The sequence below is a fragment of the Chlorocebus sabaeus genome, chromosome 7 (genome assembly GCF_047675955.1).
Source record: "Chlorocebus sabaeus isolate Y175 chromosome 7, mChlSab1.0.hap1, whole genome shotgun sequence".
NCBI classification, from domain to species: Eukaryota; Metazoa; Chordata; class Mammalia; order Primates; family Cercopithecidae; genus Chlorocebus; species Chlorocebus sabaeus.
This window is the reverse complement of record NC_132910.1, coordinates 101,252,929-101,274,361: the sequence shown is the minus strand read 5'-3', so window position 1 is coordinate 101,274,361 and position 21,433 is coordinate 101,252,929. Positions and strand designations below refer to the sequence as shown.

The window sequence follows — 21,433 nt, the reverse complement described above, 5'->3', positions numbered from 1 at the left end:
AAATTACCTGATGCAATGTTGCCTCCTAGTACACTACTAGGCAAGTCATCCCAGATTTCACAGAACAGAAGGGCTCACAGATCTAATAAGCTTCTCAAAGCAGATGATTTATTAAAGCAATTTAACATATTCAATAGGAAGAAATGGAAGAGAGATAGGATAAGTTAATATAGTTAGGATCAAATGCAAGCAGGTAGAAAGATCAGAATTCTTGAGTCCTGGTTCATGTATCATTTATATGTCCTGTATCTTTTTCTGCCTCATCTGCCTTTCTTTGATGTTACAAGTGCCAGAACTGAGGTTTGAGTATAAGGGAAACCACAGAAGGAAAGTGTTCTGGTCCAATGAAACACATCAGCTCTATTAGAGAAACACATTAGCAGCTATGCCTGGTCATAGCTGGAGCCAACCAATTAACCTGCTGAATAGTTACAGGTTTTTTTCTACATTTCTTGTGCAGATAAAACCCACAGGGGCCAGAGTGGGGCTATACTGGGTATTACCAATGGGTGGGCAATTTAAAGCTGACATAGATATCATCCAGATTGTCAAGAACTATGAAAGGGGCGGGGCGCGGTGGCTCACGCCTGTAATCTCAACACTTACAGAGGCCGAGGCGGGTGGGTGGATCACCTGAGGTCAGGAGTTGATGACCAGCCTGGCCAACATGGTGAAACCCTGTCTCTACTAAAATTACAAAATCAGCTGGGCATGATGGCACATGCCTGTAATCCCAGCTACTTGGGAGGCTGAGGCAGGAGAATCGCTTGAATCCAGGAGGCAGAGGTTGCAGTGAGCCAAGATCATGCCATTGCACTCCAGGCTGGGTGACAGGAGTGAAACTCCATCTCAAAAACAAAACAAAACAAAACAAAACAACAACAACAAAAAACTATGAAAGGTCTGAAATTTAACCTTCCCATGCGAGCTAACAATTTACCTTGCCATGGTTTCTTAGATGCTATCAGAAGACATCAGACAAAGGTTGGAGACAAAGACTTATAGCACAAGCAGAGTAAGCATCTTGTTAGTGTCTATTTCCCTCACACCCCCAAGTTTCATGGAATGACTTGTTGGAGATGCTATGGACTGAAATGTATTTCCCCAAAAGTTACATGTTGAAGCCGTAACCCCCAGTGTGACTGAATCTGAAGATAGATTCTTTAGGAGGTAATTAAGAGTAAATGAGGTCAGAAGGGTTCAGCCCCAATCTGATAGGACTTTGGCCTAATAAGAAGATGATGAGAGAGAAATTCTCTCTCTCCACTGTGTGAGGAGACAGGGAGCAGGAAGTCATTTGCAAGCCAGGAGGAGAGCCCTCACCAGGAACCAAATTGGCTGGCAACTTGATCTTGGACTTCCCAGCCTCTAGAACTCCAAGAAATAATACCTGTTGTTTAAGCCACCTAGTCTGTGGTATTTAATTCGGGCATCACGAACAGGCCCAGGTGGGTTCTGTATTCCCAGTGAGGATCCAGGTAGGACCCAGGTGGATGCTGTGAGTTTACATCCCAGTGAGTTTACATCCCGGTTAAGCAACCTCAACCTTAGAGAACCTAAAATTTTTATGATGGGCAGTAAGATCGGACCTCTGCCTTATAACGCATCATTACCTTTCTTGTACTGGACAGTAAACAAACCTGCCCTTTGCTCTAAACTGAGATACTGTCTCTTCCAAGGCTGTTAATTATGTAAACATCTTGAAAACAGTGCCTCATATAAAATGGCAATTACTACTTTCCTCTAAGATCTGCAGAAATGTGAGAGACCCAATACAGAGGTAGTATGATTATATCTTGAGTTGGTCTTTCCATCTATCTGTAAATAACACTTTTTTTGTTCCATCATACATTCAATGTGTTCTGTCCTTGACAGTTCTTGCTGATTTCAAACTTTACATTTACTATACATATTTAACATCATTTGAATTTTGCCTGTCTCTCATGAGCCACTTGCTTCCTTACCTATACTTAACATAGCCTATGACTTTTTGTCTACATCTTGGATGCTATTATGTTACTATTAATGTTTAATGTTTCTTTTGTGTTCATCTATTCCATTTGTTTTCTTATCTTCTAAAGCAGAATTGAATATTCTTAGATAATATAGCAAATCCATATCACATATTTTTATTACCTGTTCCCATTTTTGGGGGGAGGTGAAGGTATTCAGAAACATATTTCTTTTAGTTTCTAATAATTCGCCACAGAACAATGACTCTTCTTTTTTTTTTTTTTCCTCAAAAAGCACTGTCTTTGTTTGGGCTGCTATAATGAAGTACCATAGACGGGGTGGCTTATAAACAACAGAAATTTATTTCTAACAGTTCTGGAGGCTGAAAGTCTGAGATTAGGATGCCAGTATGGTAGGCTCTGGTATGGAGCCCTAGACTACTGACCCCTGATTATACCCTTACCTGGTGGAAAGAGGGCTAGAGAGCTTTCTGGGGTCTCTTTTATAATCCCATTCAGGAGGGCTCTCCTCTAAGTACCTGTTCACCTCCCAAAGTCCAAATCACTTCCTGTTGCTGTCACATTGGAGGTTAGGATTTCAACATATTTTGGAAAGACTCATTCAGTTCATAACAAGCATTCACTTTTTAATTCTTATAATCAGTTCCTTTTAAATGATCTAAATCATAAGTTTCCAGTTCCTTAGTACTTATGAAAGGTCATTTGAACCACTGTCTCCAGACACAACAAATTTGGGTAATCTTGGTTATGACCTCCCCAGTGCCCTTACCAGGGGCTGAAATACACAGTTTGCTATTTTAAAAAGCCTGAAAATCTCTCTTTTCTGTTCAGTTTTGAAACTAATTATAAAAACATGGAGTGGGAGATGAGGAATCTGTTTTCAACTGAAACTGTTGATCTTATCATTAATTCATTGAGTATACATTTATTGAGTTCTGTGATGAACCAATAGCACTGGAATTACTAAAATAAGTACTATATTGTATCTGCCTTCAGTAATTGTCTAGTGAGGGAGACATTTACAATTTGTAAGAGGCCTGTGGTAGCACATCTGTTTGAGAAGTCAGAGCTTTTACAAAATCTTGGCTTGGCCTTTAAGGGTGAGAAGTTCTCTGTGGTGGAAGTATTATATAGTGACTCAGAGCATAATGTCAGAAGTCTGATAGACTTGGCTACACTACTAACTAGTTAGGTGATTTTGACTGCATCATGTAACCTCTCAAAGACTGTTTCTTAATTTATAAAATAGTGAAAATGACATCGATTTCACAGTGCCATTTTGAGGATTAGCTGAAATAACTGCTGTGAATCACTTAGCATAGATCCTGGGATATAATGAGCTCTAAGTAAGTTGTATTTGTTGCTGCTACCACTATTACTGTCTGGTAATACTGTAATACAATCACTGCCACCACCTCCTTGGTGGTGCACGTTGGAAGAAGCTGCATTGCAGTTAGGAAGACCGTCACATTAGGAGATTAAGCGTGAAGCAGCATTACATGATTGAAGGAGTGTTATGTTGTGTGACATGTTTAGAATACAAGGTGTGTCTATGAAAATGGTACAAGATGATAAGAACCTGTTCTGAAGTAGGTTTTACCCTATATGACTAGGAGCAGAAGGGAGATAGAGTCAATTGAAGTTGTTCATTGAGAGGTGAGTGAAGTCAAAAGGAATGAGATGTAGTACTTAGCATAACTAAAGTTTTCATTTGGTTTACATGGTGTTTGTGGTTCCGCTAACCAAAATAGTCTCTATTGGACTAATGACAGCTGTTGCGGGGATGGTAGTGAGTTCATTTTTGGATGTGTTGAATTTGAGAAGGTCAGGCGTGGTGGCTCATGCCTGTAATCCCAGAACTTTGGGAGGCCAAGGCAGGAGGATGACCTAAGGTCAGGAATTCGAGACCAGCCTAGCCAACATGGTGAAACCCTGTCTCTACTAAAAATACAAAAAAATTAGCCAGGCATGGTGGCACGTGGCTGTAGTCCCAACTACTCAGGAGGCTGAGGCAGGAGAATCGCTTGAACCCAGGAGACAGAGGTTGCAGTGAGCCAAGATCACGCCACTGCACTTCAGACTGGGTGACAGAGTGAGACTCCATCTCAATAAATAAATAAATAAATAAATAAATAAATAAAATAAAAAATAAAAGAATTTTAGAGTTTAGAGGGCATATGGTGGACCTATTTATAGGTGAATGGATATAGGGGTCTAAAACTGGCCTCTAATGTCTTAGCTGTACATCTCACACCCCAGTGTGCTTTGGCAACAATAGAAGCGCAGTGGTTAGGGATGAAATCACTCAGTGTAAACTAAGAAGGCTAAGAATTCCACTCTACTGAAATCCAAAGGAAGTCAAGTTGGAATATACTACAATAGGAAACTGTGTAGACATTTTTGAGAAATCTGAGAGAAAGATGGGTGCATTGAGGGACAATATGTGAAGGTACAAGAGTGGGAACACTTCTTTTGGTAGTATGAGAAGACATTTAATACCTTTATTTTGTAGGGTGCCACAGTAAGTCTCAAGATGGAGAAATTTTACAAATATTTAAGTGCAGACTACCTTTTTACTTATACTGTGTTTGTCTGGTTTTGACATCTGGATAATGCTGGCCTCATAGAATGAGTTGGCAAGTATTCTCTCTTTAATATTCTGAACAAGTTTGTATAGAGTTGGTACTGTTCTTTAAATATTTGGTAGGATTTACCAGTGTAGTCTGCTGAGCCTGGAGTTTACTTTTTGCAAAGATTTAAACTACAAATTTAACTTCTTTATTAGATATTATATATCTATGTAATCTATTTCTTCTTGAAAGGGGTTTGATAGTTTGTGTCTTTCTCTTTTTTTTGAGATGGAGTCTCACTCTGTCGCCTAGGCTAGGGCAGTGGTGTGATCTCGTCTCACTGCAACCTCTGCCTCCCGGTTTCAAGCGATTCTCCTGCCTCAACCTCCCAAGTAGCTGGCATTACAGGCATGTGCCACCACATCTGGCTATTTTTTGTATTTTTAGTAGAGATGGGGTTTCACCATTTTGGCCGGGCTGGTCTTGAACTCCAGACCTCAAGTAATCTGCCTGCCTCGGTATCCCAAAATGCTGGGATTACAGGCGTGAGCCACAGCACCTGGCCAAGTTTGTGTCTTTCAAGAGATCTGTTCATCGCATCAAAGTAGTCCAAACTATTTGTTTATGATATCCCATTATTATCCTTTTAATGTCTATAAAATCTGTTTTGATGTCTCTTCTCTGCTAATATTGGTAATTCCTGTTATAATTCCTGATATTCGTGATTTACATCTACTTTTTTTTTTTCTAATCTCTGGTCAGAGGTTTATCAATTTTATTGATCTTTCTAAAAAACAAAAACCAAAAAAAAAAAAAAAAACCGCTTTAGGTTTTAGTGATATTTCTCTCTCTTTTTTTTTTTTTTTTTGGTTTTCTATTCCTTTGATTTTTATTATTTCCTTTCTTTGCTTAATTTCGGTTTCGCTTGCTCCTATTTTTCTGTTTTCCTAAAGGGGATGTCAAAATCACTGAAAAAAGACCTTTCTTTCACATTAATATAAGCATTTAGTGCTGTAAATTTCCTTCTAAGCACTGCTTTAGCTCTATTCTGTAATTTTTTAACATTGTGTTTTCATTTTCATCCAATTTTAAATACTTGCTAATTTCCTTTTTGTTTTTTTCTCTTACACATGGGTTATTTATAGAAGTGTACTGTTTATAGATGTATAGGGTTATTTATAGATGTGTACTATTTTATTTTCAAATTTGGGGACTTTTCCAGATAGCTTTTTTTTTTGAATTTTGTTATTAATTGAAAAATAATAATGGTATATATGGGGTACTGTGTGATGTTTTGATAATATGTATATTTTGTGTAATGGTCAAATCTGGCTAATTAATATATTCATCACCTCACATAATTATTTCTTGTGGTGTTTAAAATCTCTTTTAGCAATTTTGAAATATACAATACATTACTATTAACTGTAGTCACCATGTTGTGCAAACAATCTATTGTTATTGAGTTTTAATTTAATTTTATTATAGTCAGAGAATATACTTTATATGATTTGAGTCTTAAATTTATTGGAGCTTGAATTTTAGCCCAAAATATGATTTTTGTAAACTTGCTCTGGTGTTGGAGTTCTATAAATGTCAGTTAGGTTCAATTGGTTAATGGTCTTGTTCAACTCCTTTGTATCTTTATTGATTTTCAGTCTTCTTGTTTTATTAATTACAAAGGAATGTTGAAATGTTTATATTGTGGGTTTATGTGTTTCTTCTTTCAGTTCTCTCAGTTTTTGCTTCTTGTGTTTTGAAGCTCTGTTACTCAGTTCATAAACAATTAGGATAGTTAAAGCCTCTTGATGAAATGATGTTATTTTGAAATGACCCTCTTTATCCCTAGTAAAATGGTTTGCTCTAAAATCTACTTGGGACTGGGTGTGGTGGCTCACACCTGTAATACCAGCACTTTGGGAGGCCCAGGTGGATGGATCATTTGAGGTCAGGAGTTCAAGACCAGCCTGACCAACATGGTGAAACCCCACCCTACTAAAAATACAAAAATTAGCCAGGCATGGTGGTGGGCACCTGTAGTCCCAGTTACTCAGGAGGCTGAGGCAGGAGAATCATTTGAACCTAGGAGGTTGTAGCGAGCAGAGATCGTGCCACTGCACTCCAGCCTGGGTGACAGAGTGAGACTGTCTCAAAAACAAAACAAAACAAAAAATGCTTGGTCTGATTTGATGTCTTTTTCTAAACATTCTGTTGATGGTCATTTCCAGGGGAGTTTTGTTTAATTAAGTTCTCTCCTCATATGGGTCATGTTGTCCTGCTTCTTTTGCAGGCCTGGTAATTATGAGCTGAATGCCAGCTGTGGTGAATTTTACCCAGTTGTGTGGTGGATGTTTTTTCATTCCTATAAATATTCTAATACATTGTTCTGGGATACAGTTAAGTTACTTAGAAATAGTTTGATCCATGTGGAGCTTACTTTTAAGATTTTTAGGGAGAACTAGACCAGCATTAAGTCTAGGGCTAACTTTTCCTCACTTTTGTGGCAGAACCCTTTTGAGTAGTCTATACAGTGCTCCATGAATCGTGAGATTTTTACATTCTGTGTGAGCTCTGAGTATTGTTCATTGTAATTTCTTACAATGATTCTTTCACTGGTCTCACATTGTTTTCTTTCATAGCTCAGTCAGTACTCAGCCGAAGACTGCAGATCTCTGGAGCTCTGTTGCTTTGCATCTCTCTCTGAGCTGCTACTCTGCCCTGCAAGCTTTTGACACCTTTATCTCCCTGTACTTCAAACTCTGTTTTCTCTACTGCAGGAGACCATTATGTTCTAACTGAGTTTTTCTTTCTTCCTCTGGGCCTGCAAAGTCTTTCAGATGGTGTGCTTGGGCATTAGTAGGTGTCACAATTTTGTTTCCTGTTTCTCCGGAATCACTGTTTTTTATTGCTTGATATTTAATATCTTGAAAACAACTTTTCTGTATATTATGTTCATTTTGCATATTGTTTAGGTAGGGTAAATCCACGCCCTGTTACTCCATCTTCTTCAGAAGTGGAAGTACTCTGACCCTTGAATTTGATTTTTTTAAATTTTTATGTTGTAGTTTTCCATTTTACTCTTCTTCCCCTTTTTGTTTTCTGCTGTGTTTATGTTCATGTGTTCCCAGAATCTTAGATTGTAGATACCTTTTTTTTTTTTTGAGATTGGGTCTCGCTCTGTTGCCCAGGCTGTAGTACAGTGGCGCAATCTTGGCTCACTGCAACTTCTGCCTCCCAGGCTCAAACAATTCTCCTGCGTCAGCCTCCCTAGTATCTGGGACCACAGGCACACACCACCACATCCAGCTAATTTTTCCATTTCTTAGCAGAGATAAGGTTTCGTTGTGTTGCCCGACTGATCTTGAACTCCTGAGCTCAAGTGATTCTCCTACCTTGGCCTACCAAAGTGCTGGTATTACAGATGTGAGCCACCACATCTGGCCTGATTGTAAATACTTAGTGAAGCCGAGTTGGCCCTCCATCCATCAGTCACTCTCTTCAGTATTTCTGGGATTGTGCTAGATACTGTGACTAGAAAGATGACTAAGACTAGTGATGTAGTATCATAAGAACTCCAGTTAAGTATGAACTCCAATCTAGTGAGGATTGTGTAACAATATGGAGTTATGCAATGAAATGAGGTTAACCCCAAAAGTCTTAAGTTTTATTCATAATGTTCTATTACATATATGCCCTTTAAGAAAATGGCTTTTTGGAAGATTACATCTGAAGGCAAATGTGAGCACAGCATTTAGTTCCATGCTCTATTATGGAAGTGAATACAAATCTGTACCATTCATTTGTAAATGACTCCAACTAAACAAGCTTAATATTTAATAGGAGGCAGAAACTAATTTTTAAAAACTAGAAAAGTATTTCCCTCTGATTAGGAAAAATGTGTCCTGGGGATTTTAGGCTCTTAGCATCAAGTTCTGTGTAATTTTTCCTTTCCATTTGCTTTTCCTTTCCATGTTGCTTGCTGTGTTCAAAGAACAAAAGCAAATTTCTTCAAGATAAATAAAAGTTTTCCCTTTAATTTGTTTAAATAGCTTAGGTAACAGAGAAACTTCCAGTGGCTAAATCATATTGTATCTGCTGCACAGAATAGTCTATCAGTAAACTGATATTACTCTAACTTGAAGATGTAGTTCATACATCTGGGAGAGGGGGGGATTACTTATTTACTTGTTTATTATTTATTTATTTATTTATTTAGAGACAGAGTCTTGCTCTTGCTGCCCAGGCTGAAGTACATTGGTCCAATCTTGGCTCACTGCAACCTCCACCTCCCAGGTTCAAGCAATTCTCCTGTCTCAACTTCCTGAGTAGCTGGGATTACAGGCGCCTGCCACCACACCCAGCTAATTTTTTGTATTTTTAGTAGAGATGGAGTTTCACCATGTTGCCCAGGCTGATCTTGAACTCCTGACCTCAGGAATTTTCACCCACCTCAGCCTCCCAAAGTGCTGGAATTACAGACACGAGCCCCTGCGCCCAGCCCAAGGATTTTTTTTTTTTTTTTTTTTAACTTTACCTTTGGTCGTTTTATTTTTAAAAAATTTTAAGCAATAGTTGTACATATTCATGGGGTTCATAAAGATGTTGTATACACATAATGTATAGTAATCAGATCAGGGTAATTAAGCATATTCATCATGTCAAATGTCCTTTCTTCATGTTGAGAACATTCAGTATCCTACTTCTAGCTGTTTGAAACTATATATTTTATTGTTCGTTGGAGTCATTCTACAGTGGTATAGAACACTAGAACTTAATTACTACTGTCTAACTGTAATTTTGTATTCCTTAACAAATCTTTCCCTGTTCCTTGCTTCCCACCTCGCTTTCCAACCTCTAGTATCCTCTGTTTTACTTTTTACTTATATGAAAAGTGAAAAACTTTTTTAGGGAGGACTTTTGATACCCATCAAAGATGGAGTTCATGAAGGAAGAATTGGCATTGAGAAAAAAGACAGTTTCTGTTCATTGGTTGTTTTTAAGTATTTATTATGAAATATTCCAATATATTTAAAATTAGTTTTTTATTAGCGGTGACTTAAATTTAACTCTGTAATAAGGAATAGAAAGCTCATGACTATAGAGAATCAGTATGTGGAACATTAGACAAAAATACTTAAAAGAAAAAAAAGAGTCTCTGTTGCCCAACGTGAAGTGCAGTGGTGCAGTCATAGCTCACTGCAGCTTCAAATGATTCCTGGGCTCAAGCAGTCCTCCCACCTCAGCCTCCGGAGTAGCCGGAACCACAGGCACTTGCCACCTCACTCATCTTATTTTATTTTTTGTAGAGATGGGATCTTGCTGTATTACCCAGGCTGGTATGGAATTCCTGGCCTCAAGTGATCCTCCTGCCTCAACCTCCCAAAGTGCTAGGATTACAGGAATAATCCACTTTGCCTGGCCCTAACAGAAATACTTTATAGCTTAATTCAGTGATAATAGCATGTTATTGTCACAACTTTTTGAGAAGTAACTAGGAATATTTTCAATCTAAATGAAAAAATTACAAAGGACAAATTTATATTATGATTTTTTTCTATACCATACATGTAAGGAAGAACTAAATATAAATATTTTGAAGAAAAACAATTTGAATATTGTTGGCATAAAAGTGCAAAAATTATTTTGAGTATAGAAATTTAGCCAACGTAGTGTTAAACCATTTGGGGAGAAACTACCTAAATTAGATAAATGGCTTTCTTAGCCTTTTTCTAATTTTAAGATCATAAATGAATGTATAAATTATATGTATATTTATGCTTGACTTTCCCTATAAAATAGAAGGGTATTTGTTTAATGATTATCTTCTCAAGGCATTATTTGAATTGGACAAAACTCTTTACTGGATAAAGGTAACAAAGTTGTAACTTGTAAACTACACCAGATCATACATCTTTTAGTAGCATTTTTATTACTCTAAAATATTGAAATTTTATATTGAAGTATTTCCTTTGTACAGATGCAAGGTAATTTCAATATCTCCTTTACTAAAATCAGATGAGACCCTTTTATACCTTGTTCACAATGATATTGACATAGTGGCTTTATTTTTGTTTGTATTTTAAAAGGTACCTTCAAACCTAGATCTATTTTAATTTAGATAAATATCTAACTTCATTTTGTTCTTTCTCTGCAAATTTACCACCCAGCTCTTCACGTTATGTGCTGCTATGAAAAAGATATAAAATATATTCATGTTCCTTGCTGTGGTTCCTTAATATCCTTTTGTGAGTTCATTTTGGTTTCTTGCCTTCTTTCAAAAAAAATATAGACAAGGTATTGCTTAAATTTTAAAAACTATTAAAAATGAACTGGAAGATAGATAAATACCTTCTTTGTTCTTCTCCTTCATTACTACATTTGGCTTTTGACTCATTAAGATTGATATTTAATGCTAGTTGAATACAAGATGGCTTTTAAGATGCATCATTTAGAATGCAAATTATTTTTAAGCTGAGGAATATTGAAAATAAAACAACCAAGTAAAGAATCTGAATTATTTGCAGGCCAAGGGCTTAAAGGTGTATCACTCCAGCACAAATATTAAATTATGAAATGGGAATTTCAGTTTGCCATAAATCTGTCTGCCACAGCAGCTTAAAATAAAATAGTTTTACCCATCTAAAGCAACATCAATTTGCCAGTCAGTGCTTCATGTATCAAAGAGTGTTCTGTGAAAATATCAATATCATTGGTTAATATAAATGAAATTAATTTTTAAAGCTGGGCTAAAGGTTGACATCTGAAAAATTGCATTACTTTGCAGAAGAGAAATTTCTGTCTTCTAGTGAAATTTCAGGTCATAAGGGCAAGTAATTTTCACAATCTTCAATGGGAGCCAGTGAAATATGAACTTCATTGTCACCTAGCCCCAAAGCGATAAGATAAAATGAGCTGATACATCATTTGCTGTGGTTTTATCATCTCCCTCAGTAATTGGAAGAGAAAACATAAGAGTGTGTGTGTTTGTCGGCTCCCCTTTTGCCCCTCCCAGCTGCCCCATCGTCCACACCCAGGCTAAAGCCATTTTAGTCCAATCAATACAAAGGTCACATAGCATTTTATTTATATATTTTTAATTTTTCATACTGACTAAAACTGCCAAGTAGAACATTAGAGTAATGAATATGTTTAATTGAATTTGTCACCCATGAAAACACTATGAATACTGTACTACATCATGGTACTTGAAACCAGAAGGGAAATATACTGTTTAGATGAAAAAAATTAAATAACACAATTAATTTAAGAGGTAATTTTATTTTTTATGTATGACTTTCATTTTTGTTGTTTTTTGAAGTTTGGGGACATTCTAAGTGTTCATGGATATACATTTAGTAAGAAAATTATCATCTTAAATTTTCCACCGGAGCCAACTATATGTCATTGTCAAATTCAAAAAAGACCTCTAAATTTTACTTAAAGAATGTATATTTGAAATTTCAAACTAAAAGTTATATGGTTGGTGATGAAGTAAATCCTTGAACCAACTAGGATTCAATATTATTAGAGTAAATTAGGTGCTATGCTTTGATATCTACCTTCAGAGAAAACTATAGCAAAATGTAAAAACTATGTTAATAATAGTGATGCAACTTTAAAATACTTGATTAAAATTACTTTAAGCTATTTGTTCAAATTACAATTATTGTAACATAAAACATATTTGCACATATATTTAGTGGTGAATTGATATGAAAGTATTTTTCATAATCTTTATTTTAAAAGTGGTTCATATAATTAGCTTTTCCTTATTAAAGTATAAACCTGTGACTATATAATTATGTTCCATTAAAATGGGATATAGTGAATATTTTCTAGACTTTCTTAGCCATTGTGTTATTGCTTAATGGATGGTATGATTAGTTTATGTTTTGTATATTTGGCTAAAAACATTTTTCCTGATGTTAAATATATCCATAGGATTTGGAGGTTCTGTTGTGAATTTTTAAGTATTATTATTGATATATATTACCTGATTTTATTCTTAACACCAAAATCTTCAGAAATCTGGAATTATCTGAAAAAATAAAATTACTATAGAAATTGGGAAATATTTGGCATAGGGATAGGCTATGCTAGTTTTAAACCTTAGGAATAGTAATTTTAAAAATACCTTTTATTGATGTTCTATATGCAGGCTGTCATGTAAAAATTTTTTTTGAGGTAAAACATTTTGTCACTTTTTAATATTTATACTTCAGAAGGAATTTAAAAACGTTTAAAAAGTATTGAGGATAATTTTTTTTTTTTAAATAAAAGCTCTCTTTCTATTCACTTAAATGATTGACTTTATAGCACATGTACCCTAGAACATAAAGTATAACAATAATAATAATAATAATAAAAAGGATTGGCTTTAACTCTTTTAAATCTACTTTTTAAAAGTCCCTAGTATTCAATAAATAAGAGTATATAGTTGGACAGTAAATCTTGATTTCTATTTTTGTTCTTTCATGAGGATAAGAAAACAAAAGAGAGTTTAATTTGAATAAACTTACAAGCTTTTACAAATGGACTAGTAAAGGGAAAGTAAAAAATGCCTTACTTTTACCAAGAATAAGTGCAACATAGTGAAGAAATTTTCTTATGTGTTAATAGTGTACTATTTCTAGGACAGAAGGAAAAAATATGTGCATTATTTGGGAAAAATAATATATCCTTTTCATAAGGCACAATTTTCAAATAAAACTTTTAAAGAAGATAGATTTGATTTTTTACAGTAAATAAATTATTTATGTGTGTATATAATCTATATATTCAATACTAAATCCTTTCTCTCCTGTCTAACACACTATCTCAACATTTAGTTAATAAACCATCTTTGAAACAAATTATTTAAAACAACTGAAAGTTTAATTTACTAATAATAATGCTAACAATAATAAAACAAGGTGGTAAACATTCAAAGAGAGTGAAGATTTCAAGCAATTCAGGAGTTGAGGTCATAACTGCAGAGCAATGGTAATGATATGGTTTCTATGGCAACTGATTCACTGGAGGGCTAGACCTCTGTCTAAGGTGCTGTCAGTGTATGTAGAGTTTCAGTGAACAGAAAGTCCCAAAGAAGGGTCTGTTTCTACCTAATCCAGTTTTAATTGAACTCTAGAGACTTTGAAGTGAAGCCTCAGACCAGGCCTATACTATTCCAATAAGAAATGAACCCCTTCCTTAGTTAGGCCTCAGCTGCTTTTCAGTACTGACACCTTTTCCTAATGAACACTTAAAGAAATATTATTATATAAATTTCAGCTAGCAATTCCTTAGTTAAGAGATTGCTAGTTTCTATTTTAAATCTCAATTTTTTTTGGCCCTAATTGTGGAATTTTATTTACTTTTTTAAAGATCAGGCTAGTTTTTTTGTGTGTAAGATTTCAATTTTTGACACATTTGGCAATTTTAAATAATTTTCTCTCATGCTGTTTTTTCTTCTCTGTTTTAAAACTTCATTAGACTTTGTCATATTTAACTTGAAAAGCATATCATTATACATTCAGTATGATACCATTTCTATCAGGTTGAAAACATACAAAGTGATGTATGTTATTTATGGATATGTATGTACTAATAGTATAAAAACTTAGATATAGGAATAGTACATATACATGATAACCCTAAAAACAAGGATAGTGATTGGCTGTGACAGAGGAAAATGGGATCTGGAGGGGTTATGCATGTGAAATTTTAACACTGTCTGTAATGCATTTATCACTTGCTTATAGATGTATAGAATAACATGGCAAAGTGTTATGATCTTATAAGGTTACTGAGTAGAAGGTGCATGGAGCTTATGTCATTTTCTTTACTACTGAGTATTTTTTGTTTGTTTGTTTGAGACGGAGTCTTGCTCTGTCGCCCAGGCTGGAGGGCAGTGGCCAGATCTAGGCTCACTGCAAGCTCCGCCTCCCGGGTTCATGCCATTCGCCTGCCTCAGACTCCCAAGTAGCTGGGACTACAGGCGCCTGCCACCGTGCCTGGCTATTTTTTTTTTTTTTTTTTGATAGAGATGGGGTTTTACCTTGTTAGACAGGATGGTCCCCATCTCCTGACCTCATGAACCCCCCGCCTTGGGCCCCAAAGTGCTGGGATTACAGGTGTGAGCCACCGCGCCCGGCCTACTACTATTTTTGACAATATGACAGATTTTAAAGGACTATGACACTTGCTGTGTTTCAAGCAGATCTTTGAATAACCATACTGTTTAAGGGAATGGAATATAAATGGTATATTTTGTTTAATCAGAAAACTGTTTTAGTACATTAAAAATAACAATGCTGTAGTATACTCATTTCTCCTAATAAATGGAGTAATCTAGAATATGATTAAATCTTTAGTTGTATGATCATGACTTTGCAACAAGTGGATTCACTATTATGAGCAACAGATGTTATTATATAGTTCTATAGATACAAAGGGTAGAATTTTCAGACCAGTGTGTGATATTCCTAACTTATCAAAGAGTTTAAAAGATTTTTTTATTTGTTTTCCTTTGATTTTCCTCTTCCCTCTTTAACCCAAGTGAAGGAAAATTTTAAGCAGTTAGTTGGGTTCTAGTTTAACAGATATTTCACCCTTTCTTAAAAATGTGGCAATGTAGCATATACAATGGAAGCTCTGTATTTTTGGATTAGAAAACCTGGGAATAGGCCAGATTCTGCCACTAATTTGACAAGGAATTTTGTTTCATATATTGAACATATCTAGGCCTCGTTTTTCTTTTTTTTGTTTTTTTAGAGACAGGATCTCGTATTGTTGCCCAGGTTGGAGTGCAGTGGCGCAATCACTTACTGTGCCGTCGAATTCCTGAGTTTGAGTGATGTTCCCATCTCAGCTTCTTGAGTAGCTAGGGCTACAGGTGCGTGCTACCACGCCCAGCTAATTATTTAATTTTTTGTAGAGATGGGGTCTTGCTATGTTGCCTGGCCTCAAGCAGTCCTCCGATCTTGGCCTCCCAAAGCTCAGCAATTACCAGTGTAAGCCACTGGCCCTGGCTCTTGTTTTTCTTATGGATACATTGGACTATAAATGTTGCAGAATATATATTAGATTCTCTAATATTTGGTAAATCCAGGGTAGCAAACTCAAGTACCAATGGAAACTAGGTGGATAATAGTAAATGAGTGAATGCTTACATTACATTAGTGAATAATAATAAGTGAAGTGAAAATGGTACCAAAATGGAGAGTGCATTGCCAGTTGTTACTATGTGGCATATAGATCCAGGTTTTCCAGATACCATAGTTTTTCTTGAGAAGACAGAAATCCGAATATTTTTGCAAATATCTGTTTTCTCAACTATTTTCAACCATGTGAAATTTTGTTAAAATATCATGCGGGTCAAATATGGAGTGAAGGTTGACATACATTGATTCATTTAGTCAATTTGAAAATTGCCACTTTGTGCCAGATATTTTTCTAGGCATTGGAAGTAGGGTGTATTCAAAGTCTTTGCTCTAACAGAACTTAGATTCTAGTATTCTAGTGCTGAAGAGGCAATAGACTAGCAAGCAAATATTATAGTTTCAGTTAGTAGCCAGTTGTAGTGGCCCATGCCTATAATCCCAGCACTTTGGGAGGCTGAGGCAGGAGGATCACTTGAGCCCAGAAGTTCAAGGCCTCCCTGGGCAACATAGTGAGACCTCATCTCTACAAAAAAAAAATGTTAAAAGTTAGGCAGATGTGGTGGCACATGCTTGTGGTCCCAGCTACTCGAGAGGCTGAGATGGGAGAATCATGTGAGCCTAGGGGGTTGAGGCTGCAGTGAGCTGTGATCACACCACTGCACTCCAGCCTGGGTGACAGAATAAGACCCTGTCTCGAAAATTAAATTAATATTTAAAATTTCAGGTAGTGATAAGTATTATGAAGAAAATCTGATAAGTTTGGGGTGGGATGAGTTGTTAATAGAGTTACTGGGGTTTAGATCCTGTGGCTTCCCTGTAGAGGTGATATAAGAGGAGAAGTCTAAATGTGAGACTGATTGAACCATGTGGAGATTTGGGAGAACATTCCAGGCAGAGTGGAAAACAAGGACAAAACAAGGCCCTGAGGAAGAATGAGTTGAGCTCATCAGACAGTCCCAGATATGAGGCTTTATGCAATTATAAAGAGCTTAAGAGTTTATTATATATGTCATGGGAAGTCACTGGATGCTATTAAATACAGGAATGATGTGATTTGATTTATATTTTAAAATTTTGAGGCAAAGGGTCCTCTGGTCATAGTAGACTTCAGAGGTAAAAATAAAAGAGAGAACAAATGGAGGCCTCTGAAGACTCTGGGGCCATAGACCAACTGGTGGTATGTCTGATCAAAGTGAGAGAAAGGGATACATGCAATCTCTGAGAGTAATATTAATATTTTTGTCCTCTCTTTTCCTGTTCATTTACCTTTATTTTACATAGGTATTGATTATATTATTGAATTAGTAGGATTTCTCTGTCATCCATTTCAAAACTGCATGCATGATTATCTTGTCCTTTGAACTTTTTGTTTTCTATTTTTAAGAAACACTCCCCCTTAGAGTTATATCCATTTTATTTCTAGATTCCGTGGTGTCAGAATCATTTTTGTAGAAAGACTGAAATACATACTTACTGACTTAAATAAGGTTTGCTACTCTTTTTTTTTCCAAAAAACACTACATTCTGCATTGAAAAATGTAGATTTATTTGCCATTAGGATTTTGAAAATGAAAATGAATAAAGAAAAAACAGTTTGAGAAGGATAAATTTTCACTATTCTTTATTTTTTCCTCTTTGCTCATCCCATCTTTATTCCTACAATGCAGTATCATAATCAGATGTTTCATTTGTAATTTTTAATAGTGGTTACTTTTGAGAGATATGTCTTAATTTTTTAACTTAATTTGCTTTCATAGAATATCAGGTTTTGATAGAAAGGCATCTCATTTTCTTATGTATTATGTATAGTACAGGTGTAGAGAAATGCTGAGTCTGGTTTTCCCTTAACATTTTCACAATTTAGCTTTTGAAATGAACTTTTTGAAAAACAAAACTTGAATAACAAAGCAACAAAGTGGCTTAGAACTAAAGACAGGATTACTTTGAATTGGCAAAGCATTTTAAGCAACTCTGTCTGTCACTTGGGATGACAAGAATTGTAACAAGTTACTCTGACAACCACCTACCCCATAGGGAGATTATGCTAAGTTCATTTGCAGGTTTGTGTTTAGCTTTAGTTGACAAAATGATACTTAACCTCTATATAGTCTTTGCACTTTCTGAATGACTGTTGCCTTAACAGTGACCTTAAAAGTGGCATTTTGTAAAGTTATGAACTTAATATATTTGTATTATAATGTATGTAAAAGCATTGGGCAAATTATAATCATGTGAAACTGAATTGTGTATGTGTTTTATAAGCATATGTGGCCTCTTTTGAGGTCTTTTTGTTTCTAAGATTTTATCTGAAGTTTCATGTTTCATAATGTTGTTTAAAAATCAATCAGTAAATGATGCAATATGTATTTCCTCAGAAGCAGTAGATTATATCATTGTTTTTAAAAGCCCAAATATATACTTAAATGTTTTATAATTTTACTTTGCTTTTTTATTTAAACTTCTTTTCCATAAATTAGTTTATTTTCTTCATCTCCAAATTATGTCAGTAACTATTAAATCCTTTTTCTTAAAAATTATTTTTCTTAATAGGGTCTTTTCTATTTTAATTGGGGAAAGAAACAACAACAAAAAACAAGTATTGTTACTTACCTGGGATTATTTTTTTCCTCATTAGATCCTGGCGTATACAGAAGGGCTGCATGGAAAATGGCTGTTCACAGAGATACGATCAATCTTTTCTCGTCGTTATCTTTTGCAAAATACAGCCCTGGAGATCTTTATGGCAAACAGAGGTAATATGTTACAGAAGTACATTGTTACAGAGCTAACTTCCATCTCTTTTAAGATTTCATTTTTGAACATACCATATTGCTTCAATTTAGATAGTAATTTGTAGCCTACCCTCTGTTCTAGTGACCTCTTTTTTTGTACCAAATGCTTCTTCATGGTTTTTTCCCACCTTGATTATTAATAGAATCATTTGTAATTTTTTTTTGCCATATCACAAATTGATATAAGGCTTTATAAACATAAGGAATACATAACCATTTAATCGGTTTGAAGAGGAATTTTGATGTCCTGAGCATTGCTTTGATGCTTACATTCCTTCTGGAAGGTGGCTGCATTTGGGGGAGAGGAGAGGATGATTTAACGATTCATACATCTATTTAATCTCTTGTCTGATATATGTCGTTTATAAAGGAACCATGAGAAAATGATACTGAACTGTTCTGTTTGCTCTGTATTTCATCATTCCTGAAAGTTGAACTAAAATTTGATTTGTGGTTTTACAATGGAACTTGGTGAAATCCATTAAGACAAGAAGGGGAGACAAGTTGAACTTGAAGGAAAAGCTTCATTTGGTATGGGTGGAGGCATACAATGGAATATATGTAAAACCTACTGATTTATTGTACATATTCCTTGTATTATATATACATGGTTTGACGGTTATTTTTAAAGGTACACATACCTGCATATATCCTACACACACATCTTGTTTTTCCTTTATGAAATTATTTGTCGTTAGGGAACACAAATTTCTTTGGGAAAATATTTTTCCCTTTCCTTTTTGATCTCCTCCAGACACATACCTCTTCTTCTAATGTAAACATTATTCTAGGGAAATAATCAAGAGAATGTTTCATACTTTATTTCAGTCCGCATCCTTGCTGTCCCAAAGGGGCTTCAATCTTAGAATATTTATTACTTGCTCATCCTCATTCATTTTCTTTCTTTGAAATTTCTTATGCATGCTTGTTTTTATATGTGTGTTTTTCTGTTGCCTTTGCCTCATGGCCTTGACCATCTGCCATAACCTATGATGGTTTTTTCGTCTGTTTATTTTTTCCCCCTGAATTCAGTGTAATAGTGGATATGTAAAGGAGGCTTATTTAAAGTATACATACACACACACAGATAAGAATATATATAATATATATTCATATATATAATTACATATTTTTATATATAATTAAATATATATTCTTCTCATATATAATATGTATTATATATATTCTTATGTGTGTGTATATATTCTTATGTGTATGTGTATATATATAACATTACTAAATATGTTGTAGGTGGTTAGTGAATGATTGATTACTTATTTACCTGAATACCTGAAACTTGTTGACAGTGCTAGTGTTTAAAAATTGTGGCAACATTGGTAATTTTTTTTTTTTTTTTGGCTTTAAGTATTTTTTAAGGCTTGGTAGAGAAGAAGGACCATCTTCTAGATGAGCACTTGTAGCTTACATATGATTCTGATATTGAAGTTAAAATTCCATGACTGACCAAATGAATATCTTCTAAACTCTCTCATGATTGTGTGATTTTACTTTCATGTTCTTTAAGATGGGTAAAAATTTATAGATTACTCTCATAGATTAACATTTATATGCTAAATATATTTACATATTGACATATACTTCTTGGTATTCTCATGTATGTGAAATTATTGAAATAGGATGAGAAAACATTTAAATTTGATTTTTAACCACAGAGGAAAAATTTTCCTTCAGGTCATACATTGTTTTCGATTATATGAACATTTGCTCATTGGAACACATGAAAGATAAACATATAGACATTGTAAAAAGACTGTTTTAAAAATGATTGGAAATAAATGTAACTGATTATTTCATAGGTATATTGGTGGTTTTTTAGTGTTAGTTGTTTAACTATATGAACTTAAATTTTTAACATTTGTTTCTAGAAATTCCTAGAAATACCTTTGACTTGCCAAAATTCATTTTTGTAAATTTAAAGTTGCGGCTTCATGTCACATTATCTCAGCTATCATTATCATTATTATTATCATGTCTCATAATCTCAACTTCATGTCACATCAATGCAACATCAACTGTTATAACTCCTAATAGTATTTAGGAAAGAACTGTCTATGGTAAAGGAGTTTATAAGTGAAATGAATATTACCACTGGCATATTAATACTAAAACTTGATATATACCATATAAAAGGAATGTAGTAAGAATTATATTGAATAGATACCTGAATTAAAAGTAAATATTTTATTGGACCAAGGAGTCAGTTTTCCAGAAGGGAAGTTATACTGTGTTCTGATTTTTAAAAATTATTTGTTGTAGTTGCTGTAATGTTCAACTTCCCAGACCCTGCAACAGTAAAGAAAGTGGTTAACTATCTACCTCGTGTTGGCGTTGGTACAAGTTTTGGATTGCCTCAAACCAGGTACTGTTTTATATGAGAAACTTAGGGAAAGTGATCTGTCTTAATAGTTGTATTAATTAACCAGTATTAATATTCTTATTAACATTGATCTGTATTAGTGTTCTCACTTATTTCTAAATTTATAACTTTCTGTTTTATGTTTCATAGTAAATAATGATTATTAGTATTTTCTTTTGACTGAATTGCATTATAATGTACTGTTTTAAGTTTTCTTTTGACTAAACTGCATTATAATATACTGTGTTCTCTAGTATGTGGTATGGTGCCTAGCAGAGTATATATTTAGCAAATAATCATTAAATAAAAGATTGCCTAACCCTACCCCAAGAAAAATATATTTTGTAAGATTTACTATTTATCTCTTTTATGGAAAGTTTACTAACCTTTCAGGAAAGATATTTATATGTATATATATAGATATAATTGCTATTTTCAAAGATACATATATTATATATCATAATGGTATATGTGTGTATAAATATACACACACACACGATATATGTCATAATGGTACACACACATATAAACAGAAATACCACATGATCCTGCAATGCCACTACTGGGTGTATATCTAATT

At 34.6% G+C, this 21,433-nt stretch overlaps 1 protein-coding gene across 4 annotated transcripts in view; it reads left to right on the top strand.

The window, feature by feature from the left end:
* Positions 1-21,433, top strand: part of LRBA (LPS responsive beige-like anchor protein) — a 764,757-nt gene that overhangs the window by 522,847 nt on the left and 220,477 nt on the right. For all 4 annotated transcript variants that reach the window (XM_007999974.3, XM_007999973.3, XM_007999976.3 and 1 more), the window contains 2 exons: positions 18,320-18,437; positions 20,754-20,856. In XM_007999974.3, the coding sequence (XP_007998165.2) occupies positions 18,320-18,437; positions 20,754-20,856 (221 nt within the window). The remainder of the gene's footprint in view (positions 1-18,319; positions 18,438-20,753; positions 20,857-21,433) is intronic.